The 15,591-nt window shown below is 50.2% G+C and overlaps 7 protein-coding genes across 7 annotated transcripts; 3 read left to right on the top strand and 4 right to left on the bottom strand.

The window, feature by feature from the left end:
- Window positions 1-71: 71 nt before the first annotated feature.
- Window positions 72-1,565, bottom strand: DFJ58DRAFT_712389 (inner membrane protein import complex subunit Tim54-domain-containing protein; the record flags this gene model as incomplete). The annotated part of the gene is made up of 2 exons (XM_041383857.1): window positions 72-1,157; window positions 1,209-1,565. 2 exons carry the CDS (start codon window positions 1,563-1,565, stop codon window positions 72-74), a joined length of 1,443 nt encoding a protein of 480 aa, XP_041251166.1.
- A 104-nt stretch (window positions 1,566-1,669) lies between these two features.
- On the top strand, window positions 1,670-3,906 carry DFJ58DRAFT_3469 (SKIP/SNW domain-containing protein). Its single transcript, XM_041379970.1, has 6 exons — window positions 1,670-1,742; window positions 1,792-1,943; window positions 1,996-2,060; window positions 2,112-2,711; window positions 2,775-3,625; window positions 3,691-3,906. Exons 1-6 carry the CDS (start codon window positions 1,726-1,728, stop codon window positions 3,737-3,739), a joined length of 1,734 nt encoding a protein of 577 aa, XP_041251167.1. The 5' UTR covers window positions 1,670-1,725; the 3' UTR covers window positions 3,740-3,906.
- A 1-nt stretch (window position 3,907) lies between these two features.
- On the top strand, window positions 3,908-5,667 carry DFJ58DRAFT_3481 (uncharacterized protein). The gene has a single exon (XM_041379976.1). It carries the CDS (start codon window positions 4,106-4,108, stop codon window positions 5,282-5,284), a length of 1,179 nt encoding a protein of 392 aa, XP_041251168.1. The 5' UTR covers window positions 3,908-4,105; the 3' UTR covers window positions 5,285-5,667.
- A 282-nt stretch (window positions 5,668-5,949) lies between these two features.
- On the bottom strand, window positions 5,950-7,933 carry DFJ58DRAFT_3515 (uncharacterized protein). The gene is made up of 2 exons (XM_041379990.1): window positions 6,354-7,933; window positions 5,950-6,300 (listed from the first exon to the last, which is right to left on the bottom strand). Exons 1-2 carry the CDS (start codon window positions 7,907-7,909, stop codon window positions 6,111-6,113), a joined length of 1,746 nt encoding a protein of 581 aa, XP_041251169.1. The 5' UTR covers window positions 7,910-7,933; the 3' UTR covers window positions 5,950-6,110.
- Window positions 7,934-7,996: 63 nt separating this feature from the next.
- DFJ58DRAFT_3528 (uncharacterized protein) lies at window positions 7,997-8,697 on the top strand. The gene is made up of 6 exons (XM_041379992.1): window positions 7,997-8,077; window positions 8,129-8,166; window positions 8,217-8,276; window positions 8,327-8,331; window positions 8,385-8,404; window positions 8,458-8,697. The coding sequence occupies exons 1-6, from the start codon at window positions 8,050-8,052 to the stop codon at window positions 8,652-8,654; spliced, it is 348 nt and encodes a 115-aa protein (XP_041251170.1). The 5' UTR covers window positions 7,997-8,049; the 3' UTR covers window positions 8,655-8,697.
- A 357-nt stretch (window positions 8,698-9,054) lies between these two features.
- Window positions 9,055-12,557, bottom strand: DFJ58DRAFT_909434 (putative transmembrane protein; the record flags this gene model as incomplete). The annotated part of the gene is made up of 9 exons (XM_041395139.1): window positions 11,600-12,557; window positions 11,428-11,547; window positions 11,235-11,370; window positions 10,785-11,179; window positions 10,632-10,731; window positions 10,093-10,584; window positions 9,820-10,038; window positions 9,691-9,771; window positions 9,055-9,666 (listed from the first exon to the last, which is right to left on the bottom strand). Exons 1-9 carry the CDS (start codon window positions 12,340-12,342, stop codon window positions 9,055-9,057), a joined length of 2,898 nt encoding a protein of 965 aa, XP_041251171.1. The 5' UTR covers window positions 12,343-12,557.
- Window positions 12,522-15,438, bottom strand: DFJ58DRAFT_752329 (2-isopropylmalate synthase). The gene is made up of 6 exons (XM_041387828.1): window positions 15,216-15,438; window positions 14,868-15,162; window positions 14,426-14,815; window positions 14,303-14,375; window positions 13,932-14,251; window positions 12,522-13,894 (listed from the first exon to the last, which is right to left on the bottom strand). The coding sequence occupies exons 1-6, from the start codon at window positions 15,227-15,229 to the stop codon at window positions 12,635-12,637; spliced, it is 2,352 nt and encodes a 783-aa protein (XP_041251172.1). The 5' UTR covers window positions 15,230-15,438; the 3' UTR covers window positions 12,522-12,634.
- Window positions 15,439-15,591: the final 153 nt, after the last annotated feature.

The following is a 15,591-nucleotide window of genomic DNA, read 5'->3' on the forward strand; positions in this document are numbered from 1 at the left end:
CTTGCTGTAAGATTATTTGTATGGGGTCAATCGAGTGGATGACAGTCAGCAGTCAGTTCCTGGGTCATGCATCAACCAACATCATCTGCTCGAGGCTCGTCGAAAACCTGCAAGGCGTCGGCAAATCGTTCGTCCCATTGTGCAGGCTGACCGGATTTTACAATTTCCCAACCAACCTCGTCGCCACGCCACCTCATCTCCTTCTTCAATCGTTCCGCACGGAGCTCTACTTCTGTTGGCGGGGGATGACTATCCTCTTCCTTTGTGGGGGCTCGGGTACCTCGTGCTAATGCGCGTGCAGTCGCTAGCTTTGCGGGCAGTGTGTCGTAGTACGTTTTGCGCGCCTTTTCCGTTTCAGATGGTGTATAAGCACCATCGTAATAAGATTCGGCTGGAAGGTCGAAATCAAGGTCTCCTCCTTGACGTCCGCCCGGCTGCGAGTCCTGAACGCCTGAAGCACTAACAGTTGTGTTTGGTGCTGCAAATGGTCGCGTGTGACTCATCACCAGAGAGTAAGCTGCTTTAGAACCAGCGCGGACTTTATGCCGCTCATTGAAGAAACCCCATAACATATTAGGAACCTGTCTGAAACCGATGTGATTGGTGAAGGGGACGAGAAGAAGCGTTGGTAGGGTTGGTATAATCGATGGTGGTGTGTCCAAATATGCAGGAATGTTTGAAATAGATTGCGTGGATTTTGATGGACTTGGAGAAGGCATCTGCAAGGGAGAGAATAATGCCGCGTTCTGCGAAGGTGGAAGGCGTGAACGGGTTGGTAAGGGCTCCCCATCTACTACCTCAGGATCTACGACAGGTTCCTCTGGCTCATCAAATCGGCCATCCGACGCTAGCTCCTGGGCGAGCATGTCTTCCCTGTCAGCGCGATCCATGCTCTCCGTCCAACCGCGTTTAAGCCCCGACATGAACTCCTTCAATGTGTGCCGACCGACAAGGACGATGCCGCCCTCGAGTTCTCGCTTGCGTTTTTGCTCAAGAGTTGGCTGGTTAGGCAAAGGCATTGGACTCTGGGATGGAAGCTCGAGACCGGCGTCAACACGTCGACGAGTCTTAATCTCGTCCGCAATTCGGTTGGCGAGGTCACCACTTCGGCGCCCCGAAACCATCTCATAGTCAACGGCAGCTGCTACAAGGATTGGCTACAGATAGACATGTTGAGCGCACTTCAAAGTCAAATATATAGTGCGCACCTTGACGTACTTCCTGAAGAATTTCAAGCTCTTATCGTGGTCCTCGTCTCCGGGCCATTTCGCGCCATATACGGTGACCTTGCGCGGCAGGTCTGTAGTACCCAGTGGATCTTTGGCAAGATGCTCAACGCGTGAGGAATAATCGGCGCGGATACGTCTACACTCTCTACGGTCATAAACATAGTATGCGACGATAGAGGTGGTCACCGAGAGGAATATGAGCCAGTTCCGGGACGGAAGTTTGGGACGCTTGTCGAACCAGGATGGTGGAATTCCGGTGTATTCCAAGGCTGCTCTTGCGCCAGACTTTGATACTTGGCTAGTTTTTGGACCAGAGTCGACATTTTGTGAGCTCATGCCCCCGTGCTGCCGCTATGTAGCTATGTATCGAGCGTGCTGTTACAACCAAAAAAATACTGCTACATCCGCCGCCCCAAACAAAGGTAAACAAAAGTCTCATTGACAAATCTTGATTCTTGGAGTGTCCATAAGCAATTCAATTGAACTATTCTCTGCCATGGCTGCCCTCGCCGCGTAAGTTAGTTTATGCATAATAATTAACAGTGCTTACATTTCTATGCAGTCTACTCCCACTACCCGCGTATGCCCCAGCTATTTCAGATGACGAGGAAGAAGTTCCCCAGCCTGCTCCATCTCAATCTGTGATCACTCGCACACCAATACCGCCATACGGCCAACGAGTGGGATGGAAACCGCTAAAATCTGAGGACTTCGGTATGTATACTTTTTGATCCCATGACTATGAGTCTCCTGATCTTTTGTGCAGGGGATGGTGGTTCATATCCCGAATGTCATGTTGCGCAATATCCATTAGACCTCGGGCGGAAGAAGGCGAGTGTTTTGTCAGGCTTCTCTACCGGTTTACTAAGTCGATACGTACAGACGGCCGCAGGCAATACGATTTCTCTTCAAGTCGATAGCGAAGGAAATGTTCGTTATGATGCTATTGCTCACCAAGGGCAACGTTCTGGCAAATATATTCAGTCCCAATTCAAAGACCTCGTCCCTATGGCTCATCGAAAAGACCTCACGGATGACCAGCGGACGATGGAGCGCCCTTCTGAGGAGGAGGTTCAAGCTACTGCTGATAAAACTCGGGCCGCTCTTGAGCAACTTGTTTCCGGAAAGATCAAGGCTGCACAACCAAAGCATGTCCCGGATGCGCAGGGGAAGACGACATATATCCGATACACACCTGGCCAGCAGAACGGAGGGGACAATGGCGCGCTTAAACAGAGGATTATTAAAATGTCAGAGGTTGTGGAAGATCCAATGGAGCCGCCGAGGTTTAAGCATAAGAAGATTCCCAGGGGACCACCTAGTCCACCCCCTCCTGTACTGCGGAGTCCACCAAGGAAGGCGACGGCGGCAGAGCAGAAGGAGTGGATGATCCCACCGTGTATATCCAATTGGAAGAACAACAAAGGTTTCACTATCCCACTCGACAAACGGTTGGCCGCAGACGGTCGGGGTCTTCAAGATGTTAGTAGTGCTATCTCTCTTGATTTCAGGCTAATGTTCTTGATTTTTTGTTTCATTTTACAGGTTCACATCAACGACAATTTTGCCAAGTTCTCAGAAGCGTTGTTTGTCGCAGACAGACATGCCCGTGAAGAAGTTCGGCAACGTGCACTTATGCAGCAGAAACTTGCACAAAAGGAGAAAGAATCCAAAGAGGAGAACCTCCGCATGCTTGCACAGCGCGCCCGCCAAGAGCGCAGTGGTGTCGCACCTTCCCGACCAACAGCAGAATCTCGAGCGGCAGTCACGTCAACTCTTGCTGGCTATGGGAGCGGCAGTGAATCTTCTTCATCAGACGCTGAACCGGAAGATTCAGAAGAACAGGAAGCTCGCAAGCTCCGCGACGAAATGCGTGCCGAGAAACGTCGTGAACGCGAACGTGAAATGCGGATGTCGAACATGGGCGCCGAGCAGCGCGCCAAGATGCTTGCACGGCAACAAAATCGTGATATATCAGAGAAAATCGCGCTCGGTCTTGCCAAGCCGACCGCGTCGAAAGAAAGCATGCTGGACTCAAGGCTGTTCAACCAGGAGTCGCTCAGTGGTTCGTTTGCAGATGAAGACAACTACAATTTATACGATCGGCCGTTGTTCCACGGCTCGACAGCGGCAGCGGCGATATACAAGGCTAGGGGCAATATTGCAGAAGGCAACGACGAGTCATTCGGTGGTGGGACAGAGGAGGGTATAGGCAAGGCTCTCGACAACGATCGATTTGGCCTTGGGAAAGCACGTGTTGGGTTTGAGGGGGCAGAGGATCAAGAAGTCCGTGAGGGACCTGTACAATTTGAGAAGGACACAGGGGATGTCTTCGGTCTAGATAAATTCTTGGATGAGGCAAAGTCTGGGAAAAAGCGAGGTCTTGACACCGACGTGTGAGTGGGGCACTACACTGCTGTTGATGGTGCACTGACTTGTTTTATTGTTGGTCTCACCGCAGTGGTGGGTCGCGGAAACGGCAACAACTGGAAAAGGCGTCCGATTTCTAGGCACTTGTATCCTATCGCTATTGTTGTCTTTATGCTATGTATCCTATTCGCGAATTGCTTCGCGGTTTGCATTGATCGTGCTTTTATTTTATTTTTTCTCTTGGATCAGATTCATAAGTATGAGCTTAAAATATATTGACAGATGTCGTTGACAAGGTGTTGTGATCTGTATATCACGTCGTGTGGTTGTAACGGGTAACCAGTGTCTACGTAGCGCCAGTCATCCTTGTCTCTTCGCCATCCTCATCGTGGCAGGTTTCCCTCGAGGATTCTGCCCACATTCCTTACAAAATTCAAGCTGTAATCGTTCAGCACTCCTACCTTCAAAGTATACTTAAAAGTGCATAATCCTCTTGTACCTTAAATATGCACTCCGAATTTCGACGCATACCTGCTGAGCGGGTGCGGCACGCAAAACGCCTGGGACATGTCCAGCCTGTAAACGACCCATATGCGTCTCCTCTCGTGTTTGCTGCAGATGCTACCACAAACTCTACTACTACCACAAGTCAGAGTACTACCTCTAAAACCACTTCAGCGACATCCAGCACACCTATAGCAGTGACCTCGACAGCGAAGACTAGTTCTTCACAGTCGTCTGCATCTATTTCCTCCTCCTCGCAGACGTTGACGTCTTCAGCTCCTTTGCAGTCCACTCTCACTACACCCACAACTACCTCGCCCACGAGCAACCCCGCTGCCACAAAACTAACTATAAGTCCCTCACCAACCACGTCTCAAACTGTGGTTCTCGTTACTACCACTACAAGCGCAACCCCTACAACTATTAACAATGTTAGTAGCGCTTCGAGCCAGACTCTCTCTGGCGGCGCACTTGGTGGTATTATCGCGGCATCCGTAGTTGTCGCCCTGGCTCTGGTCATATTCATCATTCGGAAGACGTATCTCCGCCGCAGGCAGAACCGCCGCCTCTCTTGGCCTGCTGGTAACATCTTCAACGAGACCAAGCCGCTTCCTGCAGCTCCCATTGATGATTTCTCTGAAAAACCTGCTTCGCTGAGGAATTCACCAATGTCGCCTTTTGAGGCGCACGGACAGTCGCTATATCCGAGCTCTCCGCAGCCTCCAATCCAGAGGATGCAGAGTCCATTTACGGGTTATGCGGGCCCAGCCCCGCCTCCTGCTTCGTATAATAACCCCATGCCCATGTATTCCCAACCACCGCCACCCTCTCTAAGCCCCGGGAACTCTGCCGTTCCCATGGCACGTGCAGCAGCAGGCACCAACTCGTACTCTTCACCTGCCCCTGCTACGACGGCTGCACCCATGTTTCCAACAGCCTCCGAGGCAGTTGTCAACCGCGTGTTTATCCCCACGCTTCCTGACGAGCTCTCGGTCACAGCGGGCGAGCGTATTCGTGTGCTTGCTCAGTATGATGATGCATGGGCGCTCTGCGTGAACGGGCATGGTGAACAGGGCATGGTTCCCCAGGAATGCCTAGATCGACCGGTCGCATCTAATCAGGCAGACTGGCGGAACGCTAGGCGTACCAGCAGTTTGGTTTCTGATGGCAGACACTATTGACTTTGATATTGTTTGTGAGCTGGACCGCAGGCACGGGCCAGTGTATGTCTTTCATTAATCATTGTGATGTCGTCCTGAATGAGTTGACGCAGGTATCACCACATGTTTAACTTCCGTTTGTTTGTTTATTTATTTAGATACCTCGCATACCAGCGATCACACTTTCCCACTACGTTTTGTCTCTCGTTCTTATGACTTACTCGAATTATTCGGTATAGTGTTGGGGTGTGGAGGATTTGTCGTTGAGCTGGGCGGGAGGAGTTGCTCGTTGTATGAATTTGAATGAATGGTTTGCAAGTTGACCACACTACTAGTAGGTACTCTCCGTCGTGAACCAGCAGGAGAGGTCCAAGTTTCGTCTGCAGATTGTGCTCTAGTGTTTATGATACCACTCTGCAAAATGTCGTCGTTCTTCATTCGATCTCCTGCAACCGCTGGCATTGCGCTGGCAGTACCGTGATCGTGTTCCAGACTTGACTAGACTGGAACGGAAGCTTCATCTTATTAGATGGCTATCTTCTCGTGACGGTGGGTTTTCCGAATTAGACGTGGTCCAAGCTTCTCAATGACTCCATTAGCGTACTTCCGTATTTAATATTGGAAAAATGAAGGCTGCCCACACCAGCATTGAAAACCACTGTTTTGGTGCTCCGCTTGTTGGCATCCACAAACAATCTACGAAGAGTATGTACGCACCCCAGTCCAGCGCGAGCAATTATATCGTGAGTATATTGTATCGTTGCGTGAGAAATAACTTATTACATAGTCTTGACATAGTCCACGGGTATGGAAGAGAGTGCGGGGGGTATGAGCGAAGCATGTCCTACTATTGCAATAACAATCTTGGATTGCTCGCATTCTTCGGGCGGTGGGGAATGCGTTGCGACGAAGCGGCGCTGAGCGCAGACGTCCGTCTAGCCAGCTGGGCTCTCCGGAGCTCTTCATCGATTCGCCACATTCCCTTGACGAATCCTTCACGATCAAGAAGGCCAGTCGAGGATGGATCGCAGTCGTTCCTATAGTGAAAAATGAATGCGTGTGGGTTTGTCAAAAGGACTGCAATGCGTACCATATATCTCGGAGTTTGCTGCGGTCAAGTTTTGAAGCGCTCCATATGAGTCTCACTATTCGGCCGCCTAGTCTCTCTTCAGCTCCAACTGGAACTAGATCTGTATCGTCGTTATTATCGTTTTCTGCCGCCTTCAAGGGCAATATAGGATGATCCTCCGGGTTGGTGATCAGGTCAACAGAAAGCCCTCTCCAGCCAGCAGCTTGCCTGCTCTTCTTTACTGATAATGCGGATGATGGCGGGGACTTTGGCTTGGCTTTCTTGGCAGCTTTATGTCGACTGATTACAGTCGTAACAAACAAGGCTTCATAGCGTGCCCGTGCGGCAGGTGGAACTGGCGTGGGTCGCAGGAGTAACGAGGCCTTGTGTGTCGACTGCCCGCTGTTTCGGGTGCTTATGCTTGTGGTACTCATGCTTGTCAGGGAGTGAGTGGTTGCGTTGCTTAGGATGGACGAGCGATCGGAGGTAGATGCGGAGGTACATGCGGGTGATGTGCGGGTAGAAGGAAGTTTAGTACGTGATTGAGAAGGTGGTGGTGGAGGTGGAGGTCGGGGTCGGCGAGTGACGGGTGCTATAGATGACGATGTTGACCCTGATCTCGAAACAGAGGGCGACAAGAGCAGTTTTGCACCTGGTCGCTGAGGTAGTTTTGGAGGCTCGAGCCTAGGCATGTCATTGCCATTGCTAATGGCCTTCCGCCAATCAAAAGGGATGTTGGTGGTGGGACTTATCGCGGAAGTCACAGACACGTTCTCAAATGAGTCAGCGATGCTCACGATGTCCCCATCCACGCTGCCATCGTTATCGCCATTTGTCACAAGCGACGACTGCAGGGACAGTCTTGGGCTAGTGGGTTTCAGGTCGTTTCCATCAGAAGAAAGCGATACGGAATGAAATGATGAAATGGAAGAAGCGGGCGCGTGGCTTGCGCGGGCTGAGCCAAAAGCATGTGAACGGGGTGGAGGGTAAGTGTGCTCTACGGTGAGCGAATCTGAGCGCCCTGGTGGTCGTAGAGTAGCACTGCTGTCAGAGATAGCAGAATTGGAAATTGAAGGTGAAGAGTCTGTTGATGTGTATGAAGGTTTACGTGGTGGGAGGGGCGGGCGTGACTTTGGGGGTGATTCCAAGTTAATGAGTGGCGCTGAAGACATCGGTGGTGAACGAGCAGCAGAAGGTTTATGGGCAATCTGTGGGGGTGTTCTGCTGAGATCTGGAAAGCCTTTCAGATGTCTGCTATTGTGGGGTGAAACACCGGACGGGGTTCTGTTTGGACCATCATCTACAATCCAGTCTTTTAGGTCAATTAATGAAGTTCTACGACCTAGGTTTGGAGGCGACGGTGACGGTGACCTGCTCAAAGACTTTGGCGGCGTAAATGGAGCAATTGGTTGGAATGAGTCTGAGGTAGGTGAGATAGGTGATTCCAGGAGGTTAGATGAAGGAGGATATTTGGCCTTCAAAACGACAAATGAAGGTTTTGTCGTCGTTTGACAAGGACGCTGGTCGGCGAGAGCCTCGAAAGCTTTGATCCTTGATTGCAACGCAGCTGAAGGCATCCTATGGCTCTGCTCAGAGCGCTGCGCAATCCATAAACGTTATTTATTTATTCACTCGTTCTAAACCGAATTCGGCACCCTCCGGAACTCGCACTTAAAACAGAAAAGGGGGTATTTCAACTTCGACAATAACGCCCAATATGCCCAGCGATCTTTATGCCGTAGCAGGTTTGTGGTTTCAGTAACATCCATTACCTCAGGAACTAATCATCCATTCAGATTTCTGTCTCATCCCAATCGGAACAGGAGAATCTTCCGTACGTCCACAGGAAATAAAGGATTATTGTCCAAACCAAACGTATTTTAGGTCGCAGAATATATTGCAGAGTGTCAGAGAGTCTTGGAAAAATCAGGGCTGACGTTCAAGGTGAGCACATGGGCGAGTTGTCATGTCCAATCTAACCAATCTCGCTTTAGATGCAGTAAGATTATCTACTATTTATATGTCCAACTTCTGATAACAACACATGTTCAGTGGGTACGGCACTAATATTGGTTCGTTGTAAGAAGTGACCAACCCTTGGTCTTATTCTGAATATTCTTGCTAGAGGGGCCTTGGAGCGAAGTGTCTCAAGCCATACATGATTGTCATGCCGCAGTCCACGCCAAAGGCGCCCCCCGAGTCGCCACAGACATCCGCATTGGTACACGCGTAGATCGAGACACACCCGTGGGTGATGGCAACGATCACAAGGTGAAACGTGTAGAAGAGATCCTAGCAAGAGATAGAGCAGCTGCATCCTAAGTCTTCACTGCTTTGTTAGGTCGGCCAGGCAGGTAATAGTGTACGATTTTTCTTCTTGCGTGCTTTCGACAACATACGACGTGATTTAATTTTTACACGACCACGAGTCCCAGACATATCGCATGACCCTAGTTGCAGCGTGGATGCCGAATAAAACATTCACATTCACATTCACATTCACATTCCTATTCATAGTCACAGGTACGTCACGCCCTCTTGTCGGCGGAAGATGTCCGTGCAGCTGTAGTACATACATCTATCCGACGGGAATATCGGACTCTACCTAGACTCATAACGTCGACGCGAAATCAGCATTACAAAAATGTAGGATAGAATTCATATGTGCGAGTATATACAAATGCACAAGATATAAGCTAGCATCAATGCGATGGAATAGAAATCATGAGATAACAGGAACATGTTTAGGGCCCTTCGCGGCATATATCTGCGCCAGCAGCCCAAGTACCCCACCGTCCTCCAACTCCTCTTCGTCATTGATCCCTTCCTCCTGTGACTCGTACGGCTTCTTGCCCTGAGTGTTCCCATCAACGTACGAATCGCCCAGTCCACTACCAACACCATCATCTAAATTCCTATCCTCATTCCGTATCGGCGGAGGCAGAGGTGCAATACTTCCCTGAGAGTCGCCTAGTACCGCGGTCTGCGCCATGCCCATAGCTGAATTCGAGCCGATGGCCGACTGCCATATGGTCGAAGAAGCGATACCGCCTCCACCTGCGACGATGTTGCCCCCACCTAGCTGGAGTCTTCGCCGGAGGGCAGCATGTTGACTCTGCCGAAGAGCGCGGTCGTATTCGTGAGCACGCTCCGTGGGGTCCTTGTTGCCATCGTTCAGCAGGATAGTATTATCTAATGCAGTTCTTGAAGCGGAAAGTCTGCGCCGTGCACTGAGGTCGGCGATGCGGCTGAGATACAGGGAACCAGAGGGATCTGATGGATTCCAGTCGGGGTTTGCTGCCTGGATGACAAGAATAGTCGTGAGAAATGCGGACTATTTCATATTACAGTCACAAACCTTGAAGTTCAAAAAACTCTTTTCCATCTTGCCCTCTCGAGACATCATGCGCTCGTCTTGGTTCTGCGCAGGAGCTCCAAACTACGCAAGTCAGCAGACGTAGACCACAACTTGAAACGGTTATCTCACCCTGACATTGCCGTGCCTCTTGAAATCGAACTCGGCAAAGCTGCATATATACCCTCTCCCAGGTATCCAGACAGTAAAGTCATGGAAAAAGTCAACGATAGCGGGTGCACATGATGGCAATGAAAACCAGAGTATGAATGGTGTCGTCAAGACTGAGACGATCTCTTGTACGAAAATGGGTATCTTCATCGCAAACAGCTCTCCAAATTCTTGGTGAACCTGTTGCGATTCAATGTCAACAAGTGAATCCGACGATGGAAAGCTAGGACCGACCTTCTTGGAATGTAGCTCCTCCTTCCATTCATCTGGCATGTAATGCGTATATTGGATGACCTCCGTCATGAGCAGCTCAGGATCGAACACCCTGTTATCCTCTGGTATCATCCCTCTCGCGACGGCAAGCACGGCCCCAAAGATACCAACATAAAATAAGACAGTCCTATGCGGCGTGATCTCAAAGTGCAAGACCAAATCGGGATCGATGACAGATGCGAGCACGAGCACCGCTGCGAAGGACCCGGCAATAAAAGCCACGAAACTAAACAGGTGATCAGTGCAGTCAATGAAAGAGAAGTCATGAACGAACCGCATGATGATGGTCATCTTCTCGTTGGGAAATTGGCCAATGTACATGCTCGCTAGGGGATGTGACTCATCTAACCGCCGCGTGAAGAGATGCGAGAGCTCATTGAACTCGCGAAACTTCCACTGCGCAAAGGGTGTGTAGCGCCGACTGCCAATTGATGACGGATTTTTGTGGTATTCCTGCAGAATGTTAAGCGACATCGTGAGTTATAGCAGGAATGACGCACATCGAAATAGCGGAAGAATGAATACATGATCATGTAGAGGAAAATAAATGGTGCAAAGATAGCGTTCAAGATACCCATAAAGATGAGGCGTCGACGAAGCCTAAATCACACGAGCGTAAAATTCCTCGTGGTTTAGCTGAGGAAAAGGCGTACCCTTCAATTAAGACGGCTCTGTTCTTGGTCTTCAAGAACACCTTCCTGACGCGTCCTTGGGGGTCAAACAGGTACTCCATCAAACAAAACCGCAAATTCCACTCCAACACCCTCGTTAACGTCCGCCCCTTGCCGTCATCACTTTGCCTCAACATTTGTTTAAGTTTGGGAGGAAGTGGCACGCGAAGATCAAGCAAGTCCTTATTAAACAGTGCGATGAGGTAGTTCTCTTGCCGCATGATACGATTCGCAATATCGTGCGCGTCGAGAGAAGCAGTTGCTGGCGTTGCGGCATTAGTGCCATGCGCTGAAGATATGGCTGTTATGGGGTTTTCTTCTCGTATTGCGCCTATCCTGCGCACGATTTCGGGCCAGGCGATGGTAGATATGTCGGCCTATATGCGTACCGTATGAGCGCCAGGACAAGGGTGAAGATTGAAATGTACGTACATCTGGGACGCGTAGGAGGTAGGTGTAGAATTTATACATGTTTACCAAGCGCATGACCTCGAAGACAAAAGATATAATTTGCCAGATATAGAACGCAGCAAAGAGTAGAAAGAAGAGTAGCGTAAATCCAGAGAACCTATGTTATGCACGTCAGTATGTCGTAACTATAACTGTCTTGGAAGCAAATACGCACTTTGATACGCAGTGGCCAACCACCACGTCCGACAGCCGAGTAATTGCATCCTCACGAATACGGCTGTAATCGACACACCCAAGTAGGAATGTCGAAAACCCAATTACGAATCCTACTGTGCTACGCATCAACAGTCAGCAATTTAGTTCGGAACGCACAAAGAAGCACTGACAGGAGATTGAGCCCTCTTGCCAACGCTATGGAATAAATCCCTTTGCCTTCATAGTACAGATACACCTCCTGCAGAAATGCGTCCAGGTTATAGACGTTGACCCAGTCCCAGAGCGCACGTTCGTAGTCGTCCAACCCACGCATATGCTTGGGTGATGGTTGTGGCCGCTGATGTGGTGGCGTCTGCGGAGGTTCGTCGACGTCTAGTTCTGACGGTCTAGGGGGTATTGAAAGCATAGGTAGAGTATCAATAGGAGGCGCTGTTGCATGTGGAAGCGATCGTGCGGGTGTGGAATAAAGTGGTTGTGAGCGGCCTTTGCCTTTAGAGGGGCGGCCAGACGGCGAGGAATCCTCTATCATGAAGCGCTGAGGGACATCATCATCCGATTCCTGTTCGTACGTTTTGTCCTCTTTTCGTATGTTAGGCCGTAGCATGTTCATCTCGGAGCTCTGGCCGTCCCACGATACTCTGTGTTTTCCGTGTGACTTGGTGCTCTTGGACATGTTTCCTGTGGTCGCGTGGCCTGCTTCTATATCTTCCTCGGCGGGTTCGCTCTCATTTTCCTCGACTACGAACTGGTTAGCTTGAAAATAGCCTTGGTGTGTACGGCTCATTGGATTAATCATGTTGAGGAAGGGACGTGAACTGGACATCATGAGACCTCCTGGCGGATATACGGACTGTGAGCCATGCAGATTTGCTCTGGAAGACGTTGAGGGGCGAGTTGAGGGTGGAGACGACATTCGGAGGACCAGTCACCTGTAAATTACGGCTTTCAGTTGTTCAGGCTAAGTTCATGGACAGAATATGGCAGGATTGGCGTCGTCGGTGTTCGTACCGCCAGACAGTCCAAGGACGCGTAACTTTGTCCCTTGTCACACAGACGCTCAGAAACTAGTGGCGTCACGGTGTGACCATGTCCTCAGCATGAAACTATGAAATTGCATGGAGTGACGAGTCATCCAAGTCTGATATTATACATCCAGGTAATACATCGTTATTTATGTAAATATCCTCTTCGTGCTCAATACCAGCTTATGCCTTTTTCGCAACTACATCCAGCCTGCTCGCCGCTCTCAACGCAGCCCTGATGCCAGATACAGTGATGTCGGTGTCGCTGCCCAATCCCCAAGCAGCTTCTTTTTTGACCCTTCCTGGCAGCTCATACAGGAGCTCAACGAAGGAGACAGCCTTCACGTCTGAACCCTCTCCCACAGAGTGCTCCGAATACTCCCGGCAGACAAGAGTGCCCTCAACTTGTGAGTGCAACGCAGCGAGGGCTGCGGACAAAGGACCGTTGCCCTCACCAACAACCTTGCACACCACGCCATCGATCTCCATATCACCCTTGAACCGGGGGCCTCCGCCTTCGACCCGCTCGAAACAGAAGTCACCCAGAGAAAATCTGCCCTTGTTTTCGATCTCGTAGCCGTATGTCTCCCGGAAGAGACGGGTAAGGTCTTCATACGAGATTTTGTCATCTGACTCGCGCACAGCGCGCTGCACGACTTCGAAAAAGGAAGTTTGCAATCTGCGAGGGAGCGTCAAACCCAGAGTATTGACGATAGCGTCCGAGACGTCCGATTGGCCACAGGTGGCGTTGAAGCCGACACTGAGCTTCAGCTCAGGCAATATACGATCGCCAATGGCAGCGTTGACTGCACTCAACACGGCATGCAAACTGGAAGCGGCAATGTCAGAGTCGAGTCCAACACCCCACCATGACTCGGATGCTTGGCGAGTTTCCTTGACGTCGTCGGTGGTAGCAACGAGTTCTATGTACGAGGCTGCCTTGGAGGTTTCTCCCTCACCAACTGCGTGCTCCGTGTACCCGCGGAGAGTCATGTCGATCTCCAAATGAGTGCGCAGAGCATCAAGAAGAGCAGAGATGGGACCATTGCCATCCCCACGAATGACACGCAACACGCCATCCACCAACATAGTACCATCAAAGCGACGACGTTCGTCGAAAGGTTCACCGTCGTGAGTGGGATCAGGTGATGGCTCAGCCGTAATACGGAATGACTTGAGCGCCAGTCTACCTTCATACTTCGATCCACCGAAGTGGTAAGTCTCGCGGAACGCCGTGGTGAGGTCTTCGACGGTGATTTCGCGTGCGTCGCGGTCGGATATTTGCTGAATGACCTTGTAGAATGCGACCTGCATATTGCGTGGAAGGTCGAGTTGCAGGTGTTGCTTGACGAGGTACGCGATGCCTCCCTTTCCGGACTGCGCGTTGACACGAATGACAGCTTCGTAACTGCATCCAAGGTCGGCGGGGTCCAGGGGCATATACTGGCATGTCCCACATCTTGAGCTCGCCGTTTTCAACATTCTTTTTGTGACGAATACCCTGTGCTTCGAAACCTTTCTTGATGGCGTCCTGGTGCGAACCAGAGAAGGCCGTGAAGACGAGCTCGCCAGCGTAAGGGTGTCTTGGGTGTACAGGGAGGTCATTACAGGAGGTCACAATGTCAATGACTTTCTGGATGTCGCTGAAGTCGAGGTTGGGGGTGATTCCTTGTGTGTATAAGTTCAACGCTAGGGTCACGAGGTCGACATTTCCTGTACGTTCCCCATTACCAAACAAACAGCCCTCCACTCTATCAGCGCCACCAAGGACTGCAAGCTCCGCGGCAGCGATAGCAGTGCCTTCATGATGTTTTAAAAATACGTCCATGATTAAATGTGTCCATGACGCACCTCTGTCATTATGCGGGTGCAAACTGATGATGATGTTTTCTCGCTCAGATATATGAGCGGCAAAGTATTCGATCTTTGAGTATGGTGAACGGACGTAAGGAAGATTTTTATAAAAGCGCCTACCTGATCAGCATAGTGGTTAGGAGGAGCGATTTCAACAGTGGCAGGAAGGTTGAAGATGATGCGGTCAATGCCTGGCCCAGCCTTGCCCCATGCGGTCTTGACAGCCTCACAAACTTGGAGAGAAAACTCCAATTCTGTCTGGGTGAATGTCTCCGGGCTGTATTCATAACGGAATTTCATGCCGTGTGATGCGGAATATTGATCAGCAAGCTCGCTGATGAGTTTGGAATGTCTGGAGGCCAGTTCAACTGTCTGTTCCTTCGAGTTACGGAAGACGACCTCTCGGAACATAGGACAAAGGGCGTTATACATGTGCATGATGACATGCTTTGCACCAGCGACAGCTTCGAATGATCTTCGGATGAGATCATCGCGAGCTGGAGTCAGAACCTAGATCCAAACATCAGCAGACGTAACCAAGTGATTTCGCAAGAGTACTTACCTGAATCCATACATCATCGGGAATCTCATTATTTTCGATCAAATATCGAACGAATGAGAAATCGGTGTCGCTAGCGGAAGGGTAGGCGATTTCGATTTCCTTGAATCCGCATTTAACCAACAAACGAAAGAAGGTCAGTTTTTGATCTGCCGTCATTGGGCATGCCAAGGCCTGGTTTCCGTCACGAAGATCTGTGGAAAGCCATATAGGAGCTTTGGTGAATGTCTTGGTTGGCCATTGACGATTGTCGAGGACGAGTGGTACGTATGGTCTGTACTTTTGAGTTGGATCAATGCTACAGGTCATGATTAATGAAGAGCACTGAAAATCAATCTAGAAAGGACGGACAGCATGCAAGGCATGATGGGCGAACTTGACGAAAGAGAAACCAAGTACAGTATTTGCAAGAAGATGGGAGAAGAAATAGTTATTTGGAACAGCTGGTAGAAACCTGTCAAGGTCGAGTCACAGGTATCGACTTTTATTCTACACTCTCGGCCCGGGCAATACTAATTAATAATGCTCCATTGACAAGGTACGAATGGAGTCATTGTCAAGCCCTGGTAGTGACGGTTGGTCACCCTCTCTTGAGGTTAGCATCTCCAGTTGGAAATCTCATCAGATCTAGACTGGGTCATATGGACCCGCTCAGGACATAATACTATTCGATAATCCATGGGGGTAGTTGATTACACTGCCGCATGCTCAGGGTAGTCACCAGTAC

This window comes from Suillus subalutaceus, assembly GCF_016647625.1.
Source record: "Suillus subalutaceus strain FC151 chromosome Unknown DFJ58scaffold_1, whole genome shotgun sequence".
Lineage (NCBI taxonomy): Eukaryota > Fungi > Basidiomycota > Agaricomycetes > Boletales > Suillaceae > Suillus > Suillus subalutaceus.

Coding starts and splice junctions, on each gene's coding strand:
- DFJ58DRAFT_3481 (XM_041379976.1), top strand. CDS start 4,106: ATGCACTCCGAATTTCGACGCATACCTGCTGAGCGGGTGCGGCACGCA.
- DFJ58DRAFT_3469 (XM_041379970.1), top strand. Junction 1,944..1,995: donor GCTAAAATCTGAGGACTTCG/GTATGTATACTT, acceptor TCTTTTGTGCAG/GGGATGGTGGTTCATATCCC. Junction 2,061..2,111: donor TAGACCTCGGGCGGAAGAAG/GCGAGTGTTTTG, acceptor CGATACGTACAG/ACGGCCGCAGGCAATACGAT.
- DFJ58DRAFT_3515 (XM_041379990.1), bottom strand. CDS start 7,909: ATGCCTTCAGCTGCGTTGCAATCAAGGATCAAAGCTTTCGAGGCTCTC. Junction 6,301..6,353: donor AGCAAACTCCGAGATATATG/GTACGCATTGCA, acceptor TTTTCACTATAG/GAACGACTGCGATCCATCCT.
- DFJ58DRAFT_752329 (XM_041387828.1), bottom strand. Junction 14,816..14,867: donor CCGATGATGTATGGATTCAG/GTAAGTACTCTT, acceptor GTTTGGATCTAG/GTTCTGACTCCAGCTCGCGA. Junction 14,252..14,302: donor GCACCCGCATAATGACAGAG/GTGCGTCATGGA, acceptor AACATCATGAAG/GCACTGCTATCGCTGCCGCG.
- DFJ58DRAFT_3528 (XM_041379992.1), top strand. CDS start 8,050: ATGCCCAGCGATCTTTATGCCGTAGCAG. Junction 8,078..8,128: donor CGATCTTTATGCCGTAGCAG/GTTTGTGGTTTC, acceptor TCATCCATTCAG/ATTTCTGTCTCATCCCAATC. Junction 8,167..8,216: donor TCGGAACAGGAGAATCTTCC/GTACGTCCACAG, acceptor AACGTATTTTAG/GTCGCAGAATATATTGCAGA.